Raw genomic sequence first — 26,156 nt, 5'->3', positions numbered from 1 at the left:
TGGAGGTTCGAAACGTCGTGCAAATTATACAAATAGGTGTAATACACTCTATAGTAAATCACTTCTTTTCTTCACCTTAAAAGTACGAAAATGAGTTTTGGAGAACTCCTATTCCAATTAAGCCCTGATGCTAAGAAAATAGTTAGAGGGATAGAAGCCCTAAACCAGAAAATAATAAATACAGAATATGCGGTCATATTCAATGAAACATGTTTGAAAGAAAACCTGCTGCCAGTATACACCAATATATATATATATATATATATATATATATATATATATATATATATATATATATATATATATATATATATATATATATATATATATATATATATATGACAGTGTCAGACCATGGAAGAAGAATTGAAAATATATACACATATATATACAAACCTTCTGGGACAAAATGCTTTTTGTCGTTTAATTTTCAGCTCACTTTTGAGTGCAGAAAAGTTTCCGGGTTGGAGTAAATTTTTGTATATACAGCACTGAACTTTTTAACTTCATATTTTTTACTATATTTTATTTACATTTTTGTGTGCATGCAATTTTGGATTTTATGATTTTCCATTTAATATTTTTTGGTAAGAGAACTATTATATTTTGTTTATTAAATACAACTAGTAAATGATTTAGCTTAACTTTCCCGCGTAAATAAGCGCGGGAAAATCTTTTCAGCACACCCGCCACCCTCTCACATCGTGTGTTCGAGTGCCCTGTACCGACTTTGACTTCGGCTTTACCGTTAATCTCCGTTTTCATTGCAGAAACTGTGGTTCCTGCACGTCTGGCCGTCGCTGCAGCAGGAGATGCGGACGCAGGAGGTTCTAGCTGCTGTCCTCCAGCCCATCCTGCAGCTCATCTCCGACGTGTCGACGGACGAGTACGAGAACATCGTCCTCCCGCACTTCAGGTACGACGGCCTCACGACACAAAGGCCATTAGCCAGTGGGACAACTGTGCCCGCCTAGGTTCGAACCCTTGGTGAGAGAAAAAGGGAGAGAGAGAGAGAGAGAGAGAGAGAGAGAGAGAGAGAGAGAGAGAGAAGCAGCCGAAGGCTCCATTAGGGAGAGCGGGTAACCGTGGGAGAGAAACTACTGCGCGGAGAGGCTTTGAATATATGAATACTGCTCTGGTACACGGGAGGTGGGGGGGGGGGGGGGGGAGGGGACGTGGGATTTGGGGGGGGTATGGGCGTAGGGGGGAGGGAGGGGGAGGAGAGGATGGAGGGGTGAAAGAGAGGGAGAAATGGACATGCAGAAAGAGAAGCTTGACGGGAAAAATTATAAATAATAATTGAAATAAACGAAAGATGTGTATTGGAAACATTCATCACACACACACACACACACACACACACACACACACACACACACACACACACACACACACACACACACACACACACCACACACACAGGTGGAGACTGAGTACCCACATGAGCCACAGGGACGTTAGAAAGAACTTTTTCAGTGTCAGAGTACTTAACAGGTGGAATGCATTAGGCAGTGATGTGGTGGAGGCTGACTCCATACACAGTTTCAAATGTAGATACGACAGACCCCAGTAGGCTCAGGAGCCTGTACACCAGTTGATTGACGGTTGAGAGGCGGGACCAAAGAGCCAAAGCTCAACCCCCTCAAGCACAAATAGGTGAGTACAAACACACACACACCTAACTCAGCGGTTAGACGCCTGACGGCTGAATGGACAGCGGTCGGGATTAGTAGTCTTAGGGGTCCGGGGATCGATCCCTGGCGAAGGCGGAAACAAATGGGCAGAGTTTCTTTCACCCTGATGCCCCAGTTCACCTAGCAGTAAATCGGTACCTTAAATCTGTAAAGGTGCTCCGGCGCCCACGTTTTCTAGCGTCTCCTGATTGATTGATGATCAATGATTGATTGATAATTGATTGATTGGTGGTGGTGGCAGGAGCTGGAAGCTGTGGACTAAAGGTTTTGGATTATGGGCCTCAGGTCAGTTAGAGTGAGGGGGGGGGGTTAGAAGGGGTTGAATGGATGGGGGTGCAGAGTGATTGATGCTACTGTAGTGGTTGGCCCTGTGGGTGTCGAGATGGGGGGAGATGGGGGGTGAGTTTCTCTCCCTACTCATCTTCTGTCCAGCCTGAGAAGCATTTTCCGCAACTTGTAACACGTTCTGCGTTTGTGTGTATATATATATATATATATATATATATATATATATATAAAGTAGTCTAAACCTGTAGAAAACATAATGTTTACATAGTCTAATGTTGTATGGTTTAATCATTGTAAACACTGTAGGGGACGCCATAGAAATCGATAATCAATTGCAGACGATGAGTCACAATAACGTGGTTGAAGTATGTCGACCAGACCACACACTAGAAGGTGAAGGGACGACGACGTTTCGGTCCGTCCTGGACCATTCTCAAGTCGATTGTCGATTCAAGTCAAGTCGATTGACAATCGACTTGAAAATGGTCCAGGACTGGAGCCGGTCGGCCGAGCAGACAGCACGCGAGACTTGTGATCCTGTGGTAATGGGTTCGATCCCAGCTGCCGGCGAGAAACAATGGGCGGAGTTTCTTTCACCCTATGCCCCTGTTACCTAGCAGTAAAATAGGTACCTGGGTGTTAGTCAGCTGTCACGGGCTGCTTCCTGGGGGTGGAGGCCTGGTCGAGGACCGGGCCGCGGGGACACTAAAAAAAAAAGCCCCGAAATCATCTCAAGATAACCTCAAGATAACAAGACCGAAACGTCGTCATCCCTTCACCTTCTAGTGTGTAGTCTGGTCTCCATAATCAATTCATCAACCCGAGTGACGTGTGTGTTTGTCTTTCCCGCCGCTAGAGTGGTGTTCAACCTGCCCAAGAGCATCCAGGCCTCCGTCACCCTCCTGGAGAACATTCACATTATCCTGGATAAGACGCCACAGGAGGACATCGCCACCGACATTCTTCCCATCATCTACTCCGGTCTGGAGGCCTCTACTGTCCAGGTGCAGGTACGTGACGCCAGTGGGTGTAGGTGGGGAGTGTGTGGGTGTAGGTGGGGGAGTGTGTGTGGGTGTAGGTGGGGAGTGTGTGTGGGTGTAGGTGGGGAGTGTGTGTGGGTGTAGGTGGGGAGTGTGTGTGGGTGTAGGTGGGGAGTGTGTGTGGGTGTAGGTGGGGAGTGTGTGTGGGTGTAGGTGGGGAGTGTGTGTGGGTGTAGGTGGGGGAGTGTGTGTGGGTGTAGGTGGGGAGTGTGTGTGGGTGTAGGTGGGGAGTGTGTGTGGGTGTAGGTGGGGAGTGTGTGTGGGTGTAGGTGGGGAGTGTGTGTGGGTGTAGGTGGGGAGTGTGTGTGGGTGTAGGTGGGGAGTGTGTGTGGGTGTAGGTGGGGAGTGTGTGTGGGTGTAGGTGGGGAGTGTGTGTGGGTGTAGGTGGGGAGTGTGTGTGGGTGTAGGTGGGGGGGGTGTGGGTGTAGGTGGGGGGAGTGTGTGGGTGTAGGTGGGGGAGTGTGTGTGGGTGTAGGTGGGGAGTGTGTGGGTGTATAGGTGGGGAGTGTGTGGGTGTAGGTGGGGGGTGTGTGGGTGTAGGTGCGGGGTGTGTGGGTGTAGGTGGGGGGGGTGTGGGTGTAGGTGGGGGGAGTGTGTGGGTGTAGGTGGGGGAGTGTGTGTGGGTGTAGGTGGGGGAGTGTGTGTGGGTGTATAGTAGTATGAAGGTGCTATAAAATGTCCTAAGATCATTACAGAGGTGTATATAGTACACACACACACACACACACACACACACACACACACACACACACACACACACACACACACATAGCTTACCCAGCTCCGGCAGAAGGGTCATGTGTAGATTACCTTGCACATTTCCCTATTTACCTTAATCCTGACCATTTTAATACCCATTACTGGGGGTTCCCTCTCCCCCCCCTCCCCCCCCCCCCACTATACAGTTTTAAAATTATTACCCGCTGCCCGTCAACAGGTTTATGGTAACTGTCAAAAATGAAATAGTTTCATTTTGGTGTGCGTCACTTTTAATTGAATTTTGTTGTTGTACACTTGTCGAAACGGAAGTGTTGTCTACACCTGTAGAGGCGGAAGTGTTGTCTACACCTGTACAGGCGGAAGTGTTGTCTACACCTGTAGAGCCGGAAGTAAACAGTTGTGTATTTTCACTCCCCTCTCCCACACCTGCTCACTCCCCTCTCCCACATCCCCCTCCCAGCACTGGTAGCGTCACACCAGGATGTTAGCAGAAGTTATTTGGCTCTAAACGTCCCATGACTGATGGAGGGCGCCTGTTACTGGCCTCCCCTGGGGCTCACCCCAGGCCGCAGCCAGTGGCAGGGAGAGAGAGAGAGAGAGAGAGAGAGAGAGAGAGAGAGAGAGAGAGAGAGAGAGAGAGAGAGAGAGAGAGAGAGAGAGAGAGAGAGAGAGAGAGAGAGAGAGAAAGAGAGAGAGAGAAAAAAAAATGAGAAAGCAACTAGCACCTCTAAATATTTAACATTACACCAGACCTGCTTCACTAAACTCATATAAATCGTATTAGATGTGACATGATCACTACCTACAAAGTACTCCGGGTGTGGACAAAGACAGACGTTATCAGCCATGCTTGCCTGTGACCTGAGGGCACGTGTGACCTGAGGGCACGTGTGACCTGAGGGCACGTGTGACCTGAGGGCACGTGTGACCTGAGGGCACGTGTAACCTGAGGGCACGTGTGACCTGAGGGCACGTGTGACCTGAGGGCACGTGTGACCTGAGGGCACGTGTGACCTGAGGGCACGTGTGACCTGAGGGCACGTGTGACCTGAGGGCACGTGTGACCTGAGGGCACGTGTGACCTGAGGGCACGTGTGACCTCAATACGCAAATGAAAGAGACGGAAATTGCGGAGAATGTTGTCAGAGTTGTGAGAAAATAGACGGCTGTCAGACAGAGACGGTCCAGACTGGTTCTATACATGTATCCTAACACTAGGTGTGATGACGCCCAAGCCTTGAAGACTGGTGCCCAGGAGCTAAACCCTTGAGCCCCTCAAACACAGTTATGGAGGTACAAAATATCTCCCCGATTACCAGATTTTACACACACACACACACACACACACACACACACACACACACACACACACACACACACACACACACACATTTTGTGTGTGTGTTAAACATATAGTTCAGTTCGTCACCTGATGATTGACGGTTGAGAGGCGGGACCAAAGAGCCAGAGCTCAACCCCCGCAAACACAACTAGGTGAGTACAACTAGGTGAGTACACACACACACACACACACACACACACACACACACACACACACACACACACACACACACACACACACACACACACACACTAGGTATGTGTGTACTAGGTACTAGGTATGATAGGGAAATGGGACAGGAGTCATTGCTGTAAACAACCGATAGCTAGAAAGGCGGGATCCAAGAGTCAATGCTCGATCCTGCAAGCACATATAGGTGAGTACATATAGGTGAGTACACACACACACCGCCAATTGGAGGCTGACTCCATACACAATTTTAAATGTAGATATGATAGAGCCCAGTAGGCTCAGGAACCTGTACACCAGTTGATTGACAGTTGAGAGGCGGGACCAAAGAGCCAAAGCTCAACCCCCGCAAGCACAAATAGATGAGTACACACTCAGCCAGCGGCCTCTCCGTGTCGCAGGTGGCGGCGGTGGTAGCCGCGACCAACGCCGCAGAGTATCTGGACTCCGAAGCCATCAAGAAGACAGTCTTGCCGCGCACGAAGGCCATCTACGAGAAGAACCCGACGGACGTGGCTCTCTGCCTCACCGTCTTGGGCTGCATAGAACGCATCCTCGACAAGCTGGAGCGCTCCGCCATCATCGACGACGTCCTGCCTATCCTCAGCGACGTGAAGCTGCAGGACGCTGATGTCACTGTCAAGGTTGTAAGTACGTAATAATCCTACCTTTTTGTTTTGTTTTGGCTAAGCACACAGGGAGCGCTTTCTTGGAGGCGATGAGTCACAATAACGTGGCTGAAGTATGATGACCAGACCACACACTAGAAATTGAAGAGACGACGACGTTTCGGTCCGTCCTGGACCATTCTCAAGTCGATTGTCTCACAATCTCATTCTCACAATCGACTTGAGAATGGTCCAGGACGGACCGAAACGTCGTCGTCTCTTCAATTTCTAGTGTGTGGTCTGGTCATCAGCGCTTTCTTGCTTCCGGTGTCGGGGCTTGACACATGAGTTACTAAATGGTTGTGTAGAATATCATTACTCTAAGATACAGTGTAGTTTACAGGGAGATTGTATTATGTCTCATCACTTTAGGATGTGGGATTCTACAGACACGTCTTGTTATTGATGCTCTCAAGACGGTAAACATGGAGGGGGGGGGGCTACATGGGGGGAAGACGACAACTTTTGAAGTACAGTAAAGTAACATTTTTGCGCACCTGGGGTGAGTTGATTGGGCACTTCCAGGGGGTTAAGGAACATGAGACGCCAGCGGTAAGGTACAGGTCTTGAAACCTGACCACTCATGGCACAGTTAATGAACAGATGCACAAGGGCCGTGACGAGGGTTCGAACCTACGCCCCAGAGGATCCCAGAGGCTGCCTTACAGTGGTTAGGTTTGTCGGCTCATGATCCATTGGTCCCCGTGTTCGATTCCCGCGATAGAACGAGACGTTTTGCGCATTTCCTGTCGCCTGGTGCCTCTGTTCACCTAGCAGTAAATATAGGTACCCCTGGAGTTAGACAACTGTTGTGGCTTGCATCCCAAGAAGGTCAGTGGTTGGCCTTGTCCTGGGAGGACCTCGAGACACCACGCAGGCTTCCTGTCCCTAACAATGCAAGTTCACACCTTAACCTGTCTTGCATAATTGATTAATATGGCATGTTAGCAATATTGTCTGTCAGCCAACTGGGTTGTCAGCCAAATGGGTTGTTTGGTGTGGGAGAAGCTTTCCCACACCACACGCAACGTCTCGAGAGAGACAAATGTCGATCATGGCATTATGCCACTCAGCTTCAACGATCTCAATATCAAGGCAAGACAACAACATTTTTCTCACGGCGTCTGAGAATATACAAACAAGAAGGCTCTCTTGAAAGAGCAGAACGTCATTGTTTGAGCTTTCCTTGAGGCAGTCCCCAAGGAACTATAACAGAGAGAGAGAGAGAGAGAGAGAGAGAGAGGGGGGGGGACAGAGAGAGAGAGAGAGACAGAGAGAGAGATGATTAACAGTGCACAATTAAGACGTTGAGAGAGGGTTGCCCGGGGGGGGGGGGGAGGGTGGCGTCATCTCAGCCATCGGGACAATAATGGTCGTGTGGGTAATATTGGTGTCTGGAGTAATAACGGGTTGACTTACAAGGAGATTAATCACCCATTATTCCCACCATTATTAATTAGTCAGTGACGGGCAGAGGAGGAGGAGAAGGTAGAGAAGATGAGGTAACAGAGAGAGAGAGAGAGAGAGAGAGAGAGAGAGAGAGAGAGAGAGAGAGAGAGAGAGAGAGAGAGAGAGTGAGTGAGTGAGAGTGAGTCCCCCCTCACAGGCCACGCTCTTAAAAAAATATAATCTTTATAAAATAATACAATTTTCGACAGGATTTATTTTTAAGTTCATACTACGTTATTTAAACTCTCCCGGGAAACGTTTTACCCTCTCTACAACACGTGTCGTCTCAGCTGAGACATGTGAGCTGAGAGGGGAAACACTCATAAAATAAACTTCACGGACTGGACATGATCTCCACATACAAAATACTCAACGGAAATGTCCAGCAAATGTCGACTATTTGGTAGGGGTGGAATCAAAGCACCCAAGTGAGCCATGGGAATATTATGAATAAGTCATAATAGTGAATAAAAAAAATTCACAAACAATTTAACTGTTGGAGAAGGACTATCAATACACAGCTTCAAAAGATCCACAGCTTCAGATATATGTACACAACTTCAGATATATGGTACACAGCTTCAGATATATGTACACAGCTTCAGATATATGGTACACAGTTTCAGATATATAGTACACAGCTTCAGATATAGGTACACAGCTTCAGATATATGGTACACAGCTTCAGATATATGGTACACAGCTTCAGATATATAGTACACAGCTTCAGATATATAATACACAGCTTCAGATCTATGGTACACAGCTTCAGATATAGGTACACAGCTTCAGATATATAGTACACAGCTTCAGATATATAGTACACAGCTTCAGATATAGGTACACAGCTTCAGATAAAAGTAAACAGCTTCAAATATAGATACAACTGGACACAATGAACACGGTACCCTGTTCACTAATTTATCCTTGATCAAGAGGCGAGATACAAGAGCTGAATCTCAACTCTTGCAAGCACTAGCAGGTAAGTGCAACCAGGTAAGGACCAGAGATATTTTTGGCTATAATCACGCGTCCGGTTATTAAGCTGAAGCCAGCTTGGTGCGGTTACAGGGCAAACCCGCTCTCGCACAAGACAGCACATATATGACTTATTGCTCTGTCACTATTTTGCTTATCGACAGGGAGGCGATACAAAGCCAATTGTTCTGAAGCTTGAGTAACACATGGAAATCTTTGTCAGAGATATGTGTTGGTGTTGTTTAGGTCCGTCGCCATGGCAACCATGTGTAGCGTAGGAGGCTGCGTTATTGTCAGCGCTGGAGGGGAAAAAAATTGTGCCACAGACGTGGCCAGACATTTACAATGCTAACCAGAATATATATACATTGGCTTCTGTCATCCATGGACAGGGTTAGGGATCTGTTAAACATATAGTTCAGTGATTTATTGAACAGTCAACCACAGAAGGTGATTGTAGTAGTTTTATAATGCTTATCTAACCTACGTACATAGATACACACATTTATCAGCTTTGAGCTTTGCCAGCAAGCTTTGCCATTTATCAGCAAGGTTGAGCTTTGCCGAAAGAGCAAAGCTCAACCCCCGCAAAAACACAACTAGTAAACACATTTATGTCTGTCCTACATCAACAGTGTTGTGTTCCGGGGGTCTTTTTACATAGTGTCATTAATGTGCGTTTACAAAGGTGAAATGCAATTCTGGCCAAATTCCACTTATCCTGTATACACACACACACACACACACACACACACACACACACACACACACACACACACACACACACACACACACACACACACACACACACACACACACACACAAAACAGTTACAAAAACTCTGATCCAAGTATGTGGAAAAACAACGTGAAAAATAGAGAATGCTAAACGCGTTTTCGGCTCAATTCGCCTTCATCGGAGCAAAATAGAATGAAAAAGGAAACGTTGTTGTTGTTGTTTAAGATTCAGCTACTTGGAATAAAACGTTCTAAGTAGCACGGGCTATGGTGAGCCCGTAGTGGACTTACCTGGCACAGGAGCGGTGCTGGGCAAAAAAACGTGATAGATAGACCTTATACCCGCCAGGGCAGGTCACCTGACCATCAAGAACATAAGAATAAAGACAATGGCAGAAGGCCTATTGGCCAAGTTACAGCCCCGCTCCTGCGCCAGGTTAGTCCCCTACGGGCTCACCATAGCCCGTGCTACTTGGAACGTTTTGTTCCCAGTAGCTGCATCTTAAACAACCTAAAGAACAACCTATTGGTCCATATGGTAAGGGGGATGAAACTTAGGGATAAAAGGGGGGACGAAAAAGGGGAAAAAGATCCCATAAGAACCTGTTAGTGTTCATAAGGGATCAACTACCTAAATATAATTGAACTTTACCTACTAACACCATTGTTGAACTCATCAAATTGTGCATTAAAGATAACTATTTCAGCTTTAATGAGTTTTATAAACAAACATTTGCCATGGAGATGGGTAATGGCCTCTCCCCTGTTTTGAGCAATTTGTACATGGAGTGTTTTGAAACGAATATCTTACCCAGGGGCCAGATTCACGAAACAGTTACGCAAGTACTTACGAACGTGTACCTCTTTCCTCAGTCTTTGACGGCTTTGGTTACATTTATTAAACAGTTTACAAGCGTGAAAAGTGCCCAATCAACTGTTTTTATTGTTATAAACAGCCTCCTGGTGCTTCGGAGCTCATTAACTATTTAATAATTGTGTCTAAAGCCGCCAAAGATTGAGAAAAGATGTACAGGTTCGTAAGTACTTGCGTAACTGCTTCGTGAATCTGGCCCCAGGATTTTAGCCTCAAATTTAGTGTGGTATAAGTATGTTGACGATATTTTATGCCTGTGCCCGGTTAAACATGACCAAACAGATTTTCTCATTGAGCTTAATTCGCTGATTCCGTCAATTTAATTCACAATTAATAATGAAGAGAATGGTGTTCTGACTTTTTTAAACGTCGTGATTCATAGAATTCATAGGAGTTTCAAATTCAATGTGTATAGGAAACCTTCCTATGTGTGCTCGTATGTTCTTTTTATACTCAACTCATCACGTTCAGGTTAAGCGGGCAGTATTTCCTGGAGTGTTTCTCGGAGAGTTTGCAGCCCGGAAGCCCGTCTTATAGTACACCACTTTCTGTCCGTTGTGGCAACTGGAGAGGGGACCGGGGGGATGGGTGGGTGGTGGTTGCAGGATAATGTAAACATTGACACGTGGTTGCGGCAGGATGTAAACATTGACACGCGGTTGCGGCAGGATGTAAACATTGACACGTGGTTGCGTCACAATGTAAACATTGACACGTGGTTGCAGCACGATGTAAACATTGACACATGGTTGCGGTAGGATGTGAACATTGACACGTGGTAGCGGCACAATGTAAACATTGACACGTGGTTGCGGCACAATGTAAACATTGACACACAGTTGCGGCAGGATGTAAACATTGACACGTGGTTGCGGCAGGATGTAAACATTGACACGTGGTAGCGGCACAATGTAAACATTGACACGTGGTTGCGGCAGGATGTAAACATTGACACGCGGTAGCTGCACAATGTAAACATTGACACGTGGTTGCGGCAGGATGTAAACATTGACACGTGGTTGCAGACATCTACCGCCTCATGTTGGGGGTGAAAAAGTTCGGGTTGAGTGTGAACCTGTTGGCGACGCGTATCCTGCCGTCGCTGCTGCCTCTGACCATCAGCCCGTCTCTCAACCTCCTGCAGTTCAGCTTCCTCCTTCAGACCATTCATGAGATGCTCGACCATATCGACAGGTGAGTCTACTGGTCCCATGGTGGGTGTACATGGGACTATGCCTGGTGAGTTTACCTGGGGGTACCAGGTCTGGTGAGTCTACGTGGGGGGGGGGACCATACATGGTGAGTATACCTGGGAACTCTACTTAATAAATAGTAATGACTATACCTGGTTCACAGGAAAGTATACACTTGTTAATTTCTATGTACATATATATATACACTCTTGAGAGTTTACATGGGTCCTGGTAATCAGGTAATCAGCAAATAATTACTTGCTGATTGTTCAGTAAACTATTGTGGTGGTGTTAATAACCCTCCAGAGGTTGATATAGGCCTTAACCTCAACACAGAGGTTGATATAAGCCTTAACTTATATGTTTCACTCGCCCACTTACGTTGTCACCCCCCTGTCTCACCCACCCAATAAGCTGTTACCCTCTGTCTCACCCACCCAGTAAGCTGTCACCCTCTCCCTCACCCACCCAGTAAGCTGTCACCCTCTCCCTCACCCAGCCACTAAGCTGCCATCCTACCAGGCCATGACCTGGCAAACTTGCCCACTATCTCCCTCTCAATAGCCTCGTTGGACAACATTACGACCTCCAGCCAGATTTCAATAACTTTTCAACAGCCCCCCCCCCCAAGTAATTACGCTCCTCCCCCACCCCTTCCCCCCCCCCGACACACTAACAACACCCCCCCCTCACCATTAGCCCCATTATTTATAGCTCCTCCCTCCTTTCACACTAAGGTCATTCATGGTGTTCTGTACGTCAACATACAGCCAGTAGTAACGACCAGACTGGGTGAGTATGTCTGTAGGTCGCCTTTCTGGCCTCTTCGGTCGTTACTTGTGGTAGTGTTCTGGGTGTTGATGTTCCGCTGGTTACTTGTAATTAAGACACCTCCTCATTACATATCTCAACACCTCCTGTCAACGCAACAAGCCCCCCCCTCCCCCCATTTAGACAGTCCCTCCAGCTCTTGTAGATCACAAGAACCTATTGTTATTTGTTGTTCGTATTCACGTCAGACGTCTTTTAAACAGGTGTTTTTGTTTCATGTCAGTCCTACTTTTAAAAATATATTTTCTCCTAGTAGTCCTTAATAAAGCAGTTCTCCTAAACCATACATTCACCATATAATCAGATATCCCCCTCCCCCTAATTCCCTTTCATCCCCCTCCCCTTCTTCCTCCTCCTTCACCACCACCCACTAAGAGAGTCGAACCCTCGACAGACAACAGCGAAACAAACTGAAGTTGGACAACCTGAGCCTAGCGAGCAGCCCCGGGGAGAAGCGCCTCCTGCGTCACCAGCTGAGCTCGGACAACATGTCCCTCTCGCCCTTCTCTCCTGTGCCCAACGTCAAGATCCACGACACCCGCATGTCGTCCAGTGCCGAGGACTTCCTCTCCCGCCGGGGGTCTTCAGGTATAGGCTACATGGGATACTCATTCTCAGGTAAATCCCGGTGGTTGTGGTGTGTGATGGTGACAGTGGTGTGTGTGTGTGTGTGTGTGGTGTGTGGCCTGGCTGGGAGGCCTGGCTGGGAGGCCTGGCTGGGAGGCCTGGCTGGGAGGCCTGGCTGGGAGGCCTGGCTGGGAGGCCTGGCTGGGAGGTCTGGCTGGGAGGTCTGGCTGGGAGGCCTGGCTGGGAGGCCTGGCTGGGAGGCCTGGCTGGGAGGCCTGGCTGGGAGGCCTGGCTGGGAGGCCTGGCTGGGAGGCCTGGCTGGGAGGCCTAGGAAACACGCCTCTTAATCTAACTTTGTTAGTTTCCTATAGGATCTTGTCGCGTTAAATGCAGGTAAGTTTATATATATTATCACCGGGGGAAAATTGACATTAACCCTATTTGGTCAAAAATAATATGTAATTGTCTATATGTGAATACAATTCTATAGATATCAAACGTAATTAAAGACCCAATAACAATAATAAGGTTTAGTTTGACTGATGAAGAGGTATAGAAATGGCATATATTCTAGAGGTGAGTCTCCCTAGGCTTGCGCTAGGCTACTCCAGACCACCCTACCACACACACCTTACCACGCACACCAAGCCTCACTTGACAGCTGCCGACACAACGCACTCATCCTCGTGTACTCCCAAGTTCTTGTGACTCAATTATATACTTCACACAGCTTTGGTGGGTTAACTTGAGTGATTGTAGTAAGGAGTCACTAGTATGGGCGCTGACAGGCGTCAAGTCATGATGACAGCTGTCACGTGAGATCGTGTATACTGTGCTGGTGCCATTTTCTTGACATAGGTCTAACGTTGTCTCGTGACATAGGCCTATATTGATTCTTAATATAAGCCAAATTTGTTCTATGATACTGAAGTTGCAGAAATGCTTTGGCAAGCTTTTACTGTTTTCAGTGCAAATATGGACTAAATATTATTGATTCTAATATATATATATATATATATATATATATATATATATATATATATATATATATATATATATATATATATATATATATATATATATATATATATATATATAAGCAAAATATTACCAATTATCCAGTGTAAGATTAACATTTCTTCATTTCATAATAAGCCAAAATTGTATTTCTGCAGCTTCATTATTTTTTGGAAAAAAATTGCTTCACACACAAATTTCTTTGTTCATTATATTTGTTCATTCTATGCTTGAAGAATGTGTGTTTATCTGGACATTGTCCTTAAAATGGCACTCTTAAGATTTTCGTCCTGTTGCATGCGCGTTCTCAAGTTTATTTCACGATCAAATATTTTATATTTTAATACAGTAAAAATGTACTCAATAACATGACATATCACAGGCGTTGGTAGGTTGATGATTAAACTATCAGAATGGGAAAATATCAATAAATATTTTCGAAACCTGAAAGTGAAAAATAAGACAATCTGTTTTATAAATGATTTGTTTAATTACAAACATATACCAAATTATATATGATTTCATAGACGAAATGTATACATGATCGTGGGTTACGTATAATTATTGTTCATTGTATGAGAAGCTGACTTAAAATATACATTTTTTGAAAAAGTCAATCTAGTTATGTTAGGGGGCTGAAGGTACGAGTATTAAACTAATAAATACAAGCTTAAATAATATACTTTAATGCGAGATTGCGCATATATATATATATATATATATATATATATATATATATATATATATATATATATATATATATATATATATATATATATATATATAAATCAGGTGAAGAGGTGACCTCCCACAGGCAGTATTTACAGCAGATATAGCTCCACTGGCCGAGTAGTTAGTAATATAAAGACGAAAGCACTAAGCCATTACGACTATATAGCACTTGGAAGGTGTATGAGGAGAAGGATATAATATTGGATGAAGGGAAGGAATGGTACCCAACCACTTGGACGGTCGGGAATTGAACGCCGACCTGCATGAAGCGAGACCGTCGCTCTACCATCCAGCCCAAATGACGAGATGTATTTAATATACGCCAGGTACGGTACGAAGCCCTCGTGCCCGCCAGGTACGGTACGAAGCTCTACGATTCACCGTTACACATAAGACATCATAGGAATGCATCCCATAGTTTTGTGTCATGCCTTGCTAACAAAACCAGTTCAAGAGGAGAAGGGTTTCTGCGAAAGACAAAAATTTAAATCAGATACCAACAGAGCCTTTTAGTACGAAACAGAAAATATCATGATGTTTAAAGGTGGCAAATTCCAGTTACTCCGATATGGAAACAAATGCAGAATACAAGAGAGGCAGATCTCATTGAATGGAATAATAATGTCAGTCGACCTACAACCCGTCCTCGCAAATTCGTATAGTCAATATTGACTTATTAGTTACGTGCATAGGTGACATACTAAACATAATAGTTTCCCTTGAAAAGCTTCATAGAAAACACCGACCTTACCTAACCTACTTAGTATGTTAAAATAAGCATCTTATAGCTTCGTAATTACAATTGTTACTTAACCTATTATAGGTATAGGTTAGGTAATAATTGTAATTACAAAGCAATAAGATGCTTATCTTAACATACTAAGTAGGTTAGGTAAGGTCGGTGTTTTCTATGAAGCTTTTCAAGGGAAACTATTATGTTAAGTATGTCACCTTGCACATATTTAATAAGTCAATATTGACTATACGAATTTGCGAGGACGGGTTGCGACCTAACGTCCCCTCATAATTAGGTTTGTCCTCCCTAAATTTGGTACTGTACCCCCTAAAAAGGGGATTATTCCCAAAATTTTACATTTTTCTCTTAATCTCTTTCCTGCCAATATATATCCAGAAATATTTGCTGGAACAAGCACGAAAGAAACTTATCTCGATCCCTCGTGACAAGTGTCTGTAGGAGCTACCAGATCTTCTTGAGATGATTTCGGGGCTTAGTGCCCCAGCGGCCCGGTCCTCGACCAGGCCTCCACCCCCAGGAAGCAGCCCGTGACAGCTGACTAACTCTCAGGTACCTATTTACTGCTAGGTAACAGGGGCATCAGGGTGAAAGAAACTCTGCCCATTGTTTGTCGCCGGCGCCCGGGATCGAACCCGGGATCACGCGTCCAGTGTTCTGTCCGCTCAGCCACCGGCTCCTCAGTCAGGTTGTGACGTACGTACGCCTGTAGGCTGCTGACACAGATATCCTCTCTCACCAAGGTAATCCAGGCCAGACAGTAGAAGTTGGAAAACTCGCGAAACCAATCATAGATAAAGGCAAACAATAATCGTTCAGTACATACGAAAATTATCGGTCGAAAGTAATATTGTAAACGATTTAAAGAGTACATACTTGGCTCAGAAAATACAGTAGGCCTGCATACACAATTTCAACAGTAGGTCTACTATAGTTTCAGTATTTGATGTAGATATATCGGTTCATTATGCTCTAGTACAACATACAAGTTAATACAGCTAACAGATGAATCACGGATTTAATACAGTATGGATCAAATATACAGTCGAAATATTTTAGCAATCATAATGTTGTACTTACATTATTTATATTATTGTATATTGTAGGAACAATACAAAAATATTTATATTATTGTATATTGTAGGAACAATACAAAAATATTTATATTATTGTATATTGTAGGAACAATACAAAAATACCGACCGTCCAATGCAAAAAATCCCCAACCGTCCAAGTGGTTGGGCGCCATTCCTTCCCTCCGTCCCATCCCAAATCCTTATCCTGACCCCTTCCCAGTGTTATATAGTCGTCATGGCTTGGCACTTTCCCCTGAAAATTCCCTTCCCTTGGGTGTGTCGTGTGTAGATACTGCAGTTGTTAGTAATATGTTGCTATCTTGCTGTTTTGTGGTTATTTTGCGTGTATCTTTCATGATATTTACTTTCTTGAATGATAGCACTTCTAATTTTAAAATCAGTACAGCACATTGATGTTTGTATATTCCTGGCCATCATATTTTTGCAGTTTTTTTCATGTGTTTGTATTATATGTTTTATGAGTTTTTAAAGGACGTGTAGGGAGTAAATACTCAAGCAATCGCCATAAGGGATGACGTTTGTTGGGACAAAATCATTGATGACCGAATCTTATATTTATAAACCAAGGGCGAGGCTACCTCTAACTTGGCTTCAGCCGGGACAATAATTACATTTTCACTTAGCTGGAGGACCTGCAGCAAGTCGTAATGGTTCCTCTGTCTTATATTATGGAAGTAAGACGAATTAACCTTACCCAAATTAGCCATTATTTCGATAAAGTGGGCCTTTTGTCACCCAAAATTACGCTTGAAACTCCTCAAATTTGGCATTGCCCCTCCAATTTTGTGCACATTATTCTCCAAAATAAGAAATTGCTCTCAACATTGAACAGTGTCTCACAGAAATCACAATAGCGTGATACATCAAATGAACAAATCCACAAGGACCGTGACGAGTTCGAATCCTCGTCACGGCCCTTGTGGATTTGTTCATTGAACAGTGTCCTCTGAAATAGGCTACTGGCCTTCATCAAAATAGGGCAGTGTCTCACTTATATAAAAAAGCAGTATCCTTTCAATAAAAATTACGTTTCTCTTATAGTAAGAATCAGCATCATGTCTCCCTCGCGTGACGTCTCTCCTACCATATTATTTCCCATCAGTTTCCTTTGTACAAAGTGATCAGGGTCCTTCACACCTGGGCTGTGCCTCCCCTACGTCTCCACAACTCATTAAACTGGTTATTTCATGGCTGAACAATCATTAAATCGGGTACTCTATAGATCCAAACAATTTTAAAACGTTTAATCGTGAAGTTATATTCCTTCTTAAGTCTATTATATCATGTATAATCAAGGGTTAATTGATTATTTTTCAATTCATGACTAATCTGCCACCGCCTGTGATGCAGTATATATATTATACATGAACGGGACCAAAATCCTTACCGAAAATGACCGGGATTTACCATTTGGGATTTAATGTATTGACTAACAATTATGTATAACTGTCCCAAGACAATAAATCTCACAATTCGCTACCGATAATATAATGGTTAACTTACCAAAGTTATAATTTTAAACTCACTATAATCGTTAGTCAAATTAAGACTTTCCACAAATTTGCAATGAAATTAACATTAATCTTTGGACACTTTCTTTTGTTATTTGTGTAGTATGTTAGTTTGCTTGTGTTAGTGTTGCATTCTTAACACTACCATGATCAAAATGTTCTTTGTTTACATGATAGTAGGCTGAACCAGTAAGCAGAATTCTGCTCACATCAATAAATATATAAATATAAATGTAAATATGATTATAAATAAGTTTATATTCATCAAATATAAATGGGGCATATTTGACAACAAGAGCATTCTGTATCATACATTTATGAGTATTGTTCAAACATTTATGCAACAAATGCATAAAATATTAGCGAGCGAGAAAAAAATCACAAAAAAAACGGAGTACCTGCTTTCATGTTGCAAAGTAATTTGTACACATCAACAGCAAACTTTATTATTATTATATTTTGTCCTTGTTTTATCCCACAATAACTGTTCTGCTGCACGTGCACTGTGACTGTTGGAACTGTGGAATGTGTGGAACTGTGTAATGTATTTCTCTCACTCTTCACAGGATGGTTCGTGAAGCCTTGTGTTAAACATCTGTGTTGCTGTTTCTGCTGACATGTATAGTGTTCTCGTACAGGTGTAGCCTGTTATCAGTGGCTTCCAGGCTACAGCTGTTGGCCACAGCTGTTGGCTTCAGTCTTTGGCTACAGCTGTTGGCTTCAGTCTTTGGCTACAGCTGTTGGCTTCAGTCTTTGGCTACAGCTGTTGGCTTCAGTCTTTGACTACAGCTGTTGGCTTCAGTCTTTGGCTACAGTTGTTGGCTTCAGTCTTTGGCTACAGCTGTTGGCTTCAGTCTTTGGCTACAGTTGTTGGCTTCAGTCTTTGGCTACAGCTGTTAACTTCAGTCTTTGGCCACAGCTGTTGGCTTCAGTCTTTGGCTACAGCTGTTGACTCGGGCTCTTTTTTAATGCATTGTTTGCAGTCATTGTTATAATTCAAGTTACAGAATGCTCGTGGGTGATGAAGGTAATATGTATTCTATCGATAGACTGATAAGTCACTCAAGTAGCCAGTAATTATTGTGTATATCTTTTAAGTTAAATTATAGTTTTGGCATAAAAAAGTAGTTAGAGAAAATATAGAAAAATATTGGGAATTATACAATACTTCGAAGTAGGCTTATGTAACGGACAGGTTGCAAAATTAGTCTAAAATAAAATTGGTTACTCCAATATGTGTTGTAAGTAATGTTGATATAATATAATCATTAAGCCAGCAACTTAAATATACCATGAGGTTCAAGTAAGTTTATTGAGAAAAGGAAGTACATCTTAAAAGAATAGAGTAGCTTAGGCTATTTCTACCCCTAGTCCCGTAAGGTAATATTATAATGCTTTAGAGGCACTGAACCAGCGGGCTGGCAGGTAGAGTGTGTCTTGTTGGGTCGCGTCAGTAGTTTCAAAGATGACCACCTGTCAGCTAGACACATGTTGATGACTGCTTAGATAACTGAAGGTCAACGTTGATAACTCAAAGGTCGATTAACATCTGATCTGAAGTTTTGGCAATGGGGGTACATTTAAAGTTTGTTTATATCCCTTCATAATCCCTATAACCAATCCCTAATCAACATCCCTAAGCAATACGTTCTTTCACTAACCCATTCCTCCCCACCACACTCGCACACTCCACCCATTCCTCCCACCACACGCACACGCCACCCATTCCTCCCCACCACACGCACACACGCCACCCATTCCTCCCCACCACACGCCACCACCTTGAACTCCCCCCCCCCTTAGCATCTCCGCGACAATTATAAATAATATGTCATAAGAACATTTGAGTAAAGTTTCCTAAACAACAAGGGAATGGATCACACATATCATACACAACGAGGATTTGGTGATTGCGCATTTCACCCCCATGACTCCATCACTGCCATACTTACAATCCTAATAAGTAGCTAGTTGCTAGTAGCAACTACTTATAAGTATAATAAGTAGTTCATTATACAGTACAGTAATATGGATATAATAAAGCTACTATTGCCATACTTATAAGAATTTCAATATTTAAAAGCTTTTTTTGTGTCTGTGGATTAGAAAAGTATTTTGATTGAGAATTGTTTTTTATGTTAATTGTATTGTAAGAACAATGTTTTTTGCTCAGCAACATTTGTTAATGTTTCTTTGATTTCAATGTGTCATAACGTTTATATTTTGTATATACTCTCTATGTTTCACACTGCATCGTGCGACATGATTCTTGAAGACAGCTGTTTTTGATGACAAGGAGTTTACCTCTTATCGTATTCTCACTTTCCTTATAGTGTATATTTGTTTTCAACCCATTTATTGCATTCTGTAAATTATATTTCTAGTTTCTATAAAATTATTATTGGAAAATTCATAACTAATTTATTTCTTTGAAATTGCATAATTAAATTAAATATTGACAATTACGTATGTATTTAATGAAATAAAGTAATTATTGCTTAAAATTTAAATATAACTAATAACGGAATTTATCTTATATTTACAAGTTAAATCAGTTTTCATGCAAAATAAAACTCAAAGTCTCCTGTTCAAGTTCAAGTATGTTTATTGAGATAAGCAATAAATACATCTCAAAGGGATAGAGTAGCTTAGGCTATTTCTACCCCCCTCTACTTCAAGTCCCTCAAGGGGCGCACAAATTCAGTGAGTCTCCTGATATTAACAATATTGCCCCTCTACTTGGCCAATCCTTCAGGACCCTCGTCGCCGGATTCCCATCTACTTCGAGTCCAATCCGCAACCATCGGCCGTCGGCTGTCAGACAACGAGTTAATGATGCCTCCGAAGATACGCATAGGGTATAACTCCTCAGCCTCGTCCCCTGGCGAGACCTCGACCGGCTCCCTGCCCATCAGGCGACACTCGAGTATCGGGCCAGAGCGACGCGGGTCCACCTGCATCAATCTCTCCCCACCAACTGTAAGTAATTTTTAACTCCTCGCCGGGGATTATAGAGTCACGTCAGGCAGTGAAGGACCTCCTAGTTAGTTGGCTAATTAGTTAGTTTAGCGAGTTAGCTGCCGTACACATACAAATGATTGTGCATGAGGAGCTCAAGCTTATCCAGGGGGTATCTGTTTGCTAACATTCAAATCATTTGCTTTGTCCATATCGTATTTTGTTCTTTTACACCTTTGTGTAATTGTGTGATATCCACACGACCGTCTCATGAAGTGAGGCCATGCAAAGTTTAATTGTTATTATATTAATTTACATTTACATTTTTTTTTTAGTGTATGTTTACTTTGTATAAGATAATTATAGGTTTTGTTATTTGAAAACTAGATGAACTTATACATAGATATAGTGCATTACTTTGTTTTGGTTAAGTAGAAATGCTTCGTTTGATTTAATATTGTGTACTTTAAATAGTGTAGGAAAACCCTGGTGTAGTTTATCAATTTACAAATTTGATAATTTAGGATGATAATAGGCTTTAGCTGCTGTAGTATATCTTAAAATTAATACCTAAATGCTTTGCAAATTTATAAAAAAAAAATAAGCATTTCTTAATGGCACAGTAGTTAATTTAAACACGTCAGTTAGATTTTTTCTTTAAATTAGCTTGGTTGTTAATGCGGCTGTAAGAATATATTGACTTTGTATATCTGCATTTGTTAGTGAAAGGTTAATTTATGTAATTACAATTTTATTAGATAAAACTTTAATACATGCTAGGCTAATTTTAGAAGGCTCAATTTATGTCAGTATGTTTCTAAGAGTGACTGCTGATATATATATATATATATATATATATATATATATATATATATATATATATATGTCGTACCTAGTAGCCAGAACTCACTTCTCAGCCTACTATTCAAGGCCCGATTTGCCTAATAAGCCAAGTTTTCCTGAATTAATATATTTACTATAATTTTTTTCTTATGAAATGATAAAGCAACCCTTTTCTCTATGTATGAGGTCAATTTTTTTTTATTGGAGTTAAAATTAACGTAGATATATGACCGAACCTAACCAACCCTACCTAACCTAACCTAACCTTTATTTATAGGTAAGGTTAGGTTAGGTAGCCAAAAAAAGCTAGGTTAGGTTAGGTTAGGTAGGTTAGGTAGACGAAAAAACATTAATTCATGAAAACTTGGCTTATTAGGCAAATCGGGCCTTGAATAGTAGGCTGAGAAGTGCGTTCTGGCTATTAGGTACGACATATATATATATATATATATATATATATATATATATATATATATATATATATATATATATATATATATATATATATATATATATATATATGTGTGTGTGGCTGGAGCTGACCTTTTAGAATTCGCAATATTCTAAAAAATGCATGCAATTTTTTTTTTAGAAGTACAGTATACTAAATGAATTAAAATTTTCACTTCGCAGAACATGCTCTTAAACGTTCAGTCTTTCTGAAAATTTCAGTTTTTAGTATCAATTTAAGAAAGAGAAATGAGTTATACAGTAAATTCTTAGCTGGTGTCAATTTCCAGGAAGTGTGTGTGTGTGTGTGTGTTGAGTTACTGATGAATGCGTTGGTCAAATGTTTTCACTTGTTTGTATGACTTGAAGTGTCGTGTTTGTCTCTCAGACAACACGAATTGTTTACCTGTTCCACGGTCAACCTCTTCTGTGAATTGGTAATGAATGTTGGTAAAATGTGTATACTTCCTTTTTTTAGCTTAAGTTTCGTAAACAAAGTTTATGCTGCCATACAAGTGAAACTTTAGTGATTTAAGAAATGTTAGTTTTTGAGTAAAAAATTGTAATATTGAAGAAATTAGAAATACCAAAATTGTGAATATGAAATTGTAATATTGAATCCTTCCTCCTGAGGCAAGTATTATACTTTCAAGACGTACGGTTATATATCCTGAATTGGTAATTCAATGTTATGAAGTGTGGGAAACAGGGCCGCGGTAAGACTAAACAGGCAACCCGTTCTCGCACTTGCTTACTGTCAATATTGGCTTATTTAATAAGTGCATATGTGACATACTAATTGATTGTGAATATTTTAGTTTACCTTGAAAAGCTTCATAGAAAACAGCGACCTCACCTAACCTTCTTAGTATGTTCAAACAGGAGTGTGCACATAACGTAATTTAAAGTTCACCTCAAAAGTTTCAGTATCAGACACGTGTTGTTGTGGATGATGTTCATATCGAGCTCTCTATAATATAAACCTCAACCGTATGTTGTGGTACACTAGTGCAGTAATTTAATATAGTTGTGAACTCTCTATACCTGCACAAGTAATTCATAGTGTACCAGCTACTATCATTTTCTATATTAAGTCGTGGATTATTTAAATTACATTGACTTCCCAGGCCGAAATTACTGCCTAATTAAACAAAAATTGACACTTGTTTTGTTAACACTATTAAACTGATACTTATAGATATGGTCACATATACATTCTTAAATTATCATTTGTCACTCTAAAATTTTTTGGATAGAGGTTTTAATTTTTTTAGGGGTATATTCGTTTGCCCCCTTCTGAGTCCTTCTATGACATGTGGCAGAAATGTGACACGTAAAGGAAGACCACATCTTGGCACCGGCACAATAGTTTGAAGGCATCCATGCAGGGGTCATATCAGACGTAGCGGGGACATTGGAGAAACTCAGCCCAGACCAGATTACTTGAGATAGGTTCATTCTTCAAAACTTAAAGCTGTTCCAAACCCACTGTTGGCGCTCACCTGGAATTCCAAGATAGAGCTTGAAAATGCTTTTGAGTTTTCATTAAAGACCTACATTGTGAGCTGGATTGAGGTTTTCTCCAGTGACCCTTGGAACATGATATGGCACTGACAAAATACTGGTGGTACCAGACCCTCGCCCTATCTGGCTACTCACAGTCCTGTCATACGGCATTACGTATCTTGTTTTATTGGGTTAACAGAATTAATGCATTTGTTCATAAAGGCCCTTTCATTGTTATTCAAAGTCGAATTTTTTAAAAGTTTTATTCAGTATTTAGGGAGATTTGATCGCATATAAAGTTCAGAGCAAAACTGGCCCTTTCACTGAGCCAAATTTTCAAAAGCTAGTTGAAGTGCTATGGAAACCTACGTATATAGGTTTCAAACGTTTTTTTTTTAATTAATTAGTCTTTTAATTAATCTGAATATATTTACTGCGTTGGTTTGAACCACAGGTTTTCACGGACAGATTAGAGAGTCAATTGTACATATTTTATTTATTTGCTACAAAATTACACTTTTTTTTATCGCCAACAAAAATTCTGCTCCCGATATGGCCTGAAATGTGGGTAGAGTGTATGTTCTTCCAGATCTGCCTCGCATACAACGTTTAATATAAGTGGGTAGACAGGTTGAGGCAAGTCATTGGTTGTGTCTCTAGATGGAAACACTCGTACCTTTCAGTTGAGAGAGCTGGAGAACCAAATTCCTGTCTACAACTGGAGACGCTAAACACAAAACATGCGCTCAAAAATTTAGCCGAGAGAAAGTAAATTGATATTTTAGGCTGCATATCGGGCCAATAATTACTTCAAACTAGTTAATTAACCCATTTATCCAGACTCCGCAGAGGACACGCGTTTACGTTACAATTCGTTTAAGAACATTTAAAACATGTTAGTACTCTTTTTGTATACAACTTGAAAATTGATCAGTGCAATAATTGATGTAAGAAGAAGACACATGATTGGGTGTCAAAATACTAATACGGCCAATGCCTTTACAACTCAAACACCGTCATAACTGTGACTGAATGTATCTGTAAATTATATATTTTAGAATTTGTTATTGGAATGATGCATTTTAAGATAACCATTAACATTTTTAACAATAATATTAATATTTATAAAATATACAAAGGAACTTGTTACAGGGTTATTTGGTGTAGTAACTGAGTATAATATACTCGGTATAACCACTCACAAGGTCCCACCTCATCTGGTGCAACACAGCATTACTAATCGTGCCAATTTCCACAGCAAATCCATACTATTGAAAATATAACCTGCTTTTGTATATATTTTCTGTGGAATAAACATCTACAAGAATTTTTGTATTGTGTGTATTAAACATTAAAAGTAATATATTATAATTTTTTGGCGATATTGTAGAATTAATTAGGGTGTCTAAACCCGGAATTATATTAATATTTAAGATAATAATAATTATTGCCCTGAATATTAGTATATTGGATTTTAGTCACCCTGAATAAGGCATTTCAAAACCCCCTCACAAACGAACTATACTCAATTACGCTAATCAGATCCATTGTGATGATTTTTTAAGAACAACATGAGTAGGTCCATCAATTAGGTTAAATTAGAGTCAGGCCATTTAGTACACCATTTTTTGTGACGTTGTGACACATGGAGAGGATGGGTCGTACACTATACTGCACAATAGGCCTATACTGAAAAGGGATCCAAATTATGTCCCCCTTGTTCAAACTATAGCAGATTATAACTATAATCTGCCTGTTTATCCCTCGGCCTTAATAACGTTTATGGAACAGATGTAGTATTGTGGATCTCTTACTGTGTACCCTTGTTGCCAGGTCCATCTGGTTGTTACTGTGATCATTATTAGGGGTGAGTGTAATATGTATGACGGGGTGAGTGTAATGTGTATGAGGGGTGAGTGTAATATGTATGACGGGGTGAGTGTAATATGTATGACGGGGTGAGTGTAATGTGTATGAGGGGTGAGTGTAATATGTATGACGGGGTGAGTGTAATATGTATGACGGGGTGAGTGTAATGTGTATGAGGGGTGAGTGTAATATGTATGACGGGGTGAGTGTAATATGTATGAGGGGGTGAGTGTAATATGTATGAGGGGTGAGTGTAATATGTATGAGGGTGAGTGTAATATGTATGAGGGGGTGAGTGTAATATGTATGAGGGGTGAGTGTAATGTGTATGAGGGGTGAGTGTAATATGTATGACGGGGTGAGTGTAATATGTATGAGGGGTGAGTGTAATATGTATGACGGGGTGAGTGTAATATGTATGACGGGGTGAGTGTAATATGTATGAGGGGTGAGTGTAATATGTATGATGGGGTGAGTGTAATATGTATGACGGGGTGAGTGTAATATGTATGAGGGGTGAGTGTAATATGTATGACGGGGTGAGTGTAATATGTATGAGGGGTGAGTGTAATATGTATGAGGGGTGAGTGTAATATGTATGAGGGGTGAGTGTAATATGTATGAGGGGTGAGTGTAATATGTATGAGGGGTGAGTGTAATATGTATGAGGGGTGAGTGTAATATGTATGAGGGGTGAGTGCAATAAACATGAGGGATGAGTAATAAACATGAGGGGTGAGTGCAATAAACATGAGGGGTGAGTGCAATAAACATGAGGGGTGAGTGCAATAACATGAAGGGTGAATAAATGAGAGGGGTGAGTAATTAACATGAGAGGGGTGAGTAATT

General features: G+C 41.7%; 1 protein-coding gene across 1 annotated transcript in view; it reads left to right on the top strand.

Annotated features, from left to right (window-relative positions):
* The window catches only part of bma (SCY1-like protein bma), a gene marked incomplete at its 5' end in the record, with an annotated part of 234,606 nt that overhangs the window by 171,659 nt on the left and 36,791 nt on the right, over window positions 1-26,156 (top strand). The window contains 6 exon segments of the mRNA XM_069310483.1: window positions 771-916; window positions 2,839-2,992; window positions 5,675-5,924; window positions 11,005-11,173; window positions 12,398-12,621; window positions 20,437-20,660. Coding sequence (XP_069166584.1) covers window positions 771-916; window positions 2,839-2,992; window positions 5,675-5,924; window positions 11,005-11,173; window positions 12,398-12,621; window positions 20,437-20,660 — 1,167 coding nt within the window.

Source organism: Procambarus clarkii, chromosome 67 (genome assembly GCF_040958095.1).
Source record: "Procambarus clarkii isolate CNS0578487 chromosome 67, FALCON_Pclarkii_2.0, whole genome shotgun sequence".
NCBI lineage: Eukaryota > Metazoa > Arthropoda > Malacostraca > Decapoda > Cambaridae > Procambarus > Procambarus clarkii.
Note: the sequence above shows the minus strand (reverse complement) of the source record. Positions and strands in the feature narration are given on the sequence as shown.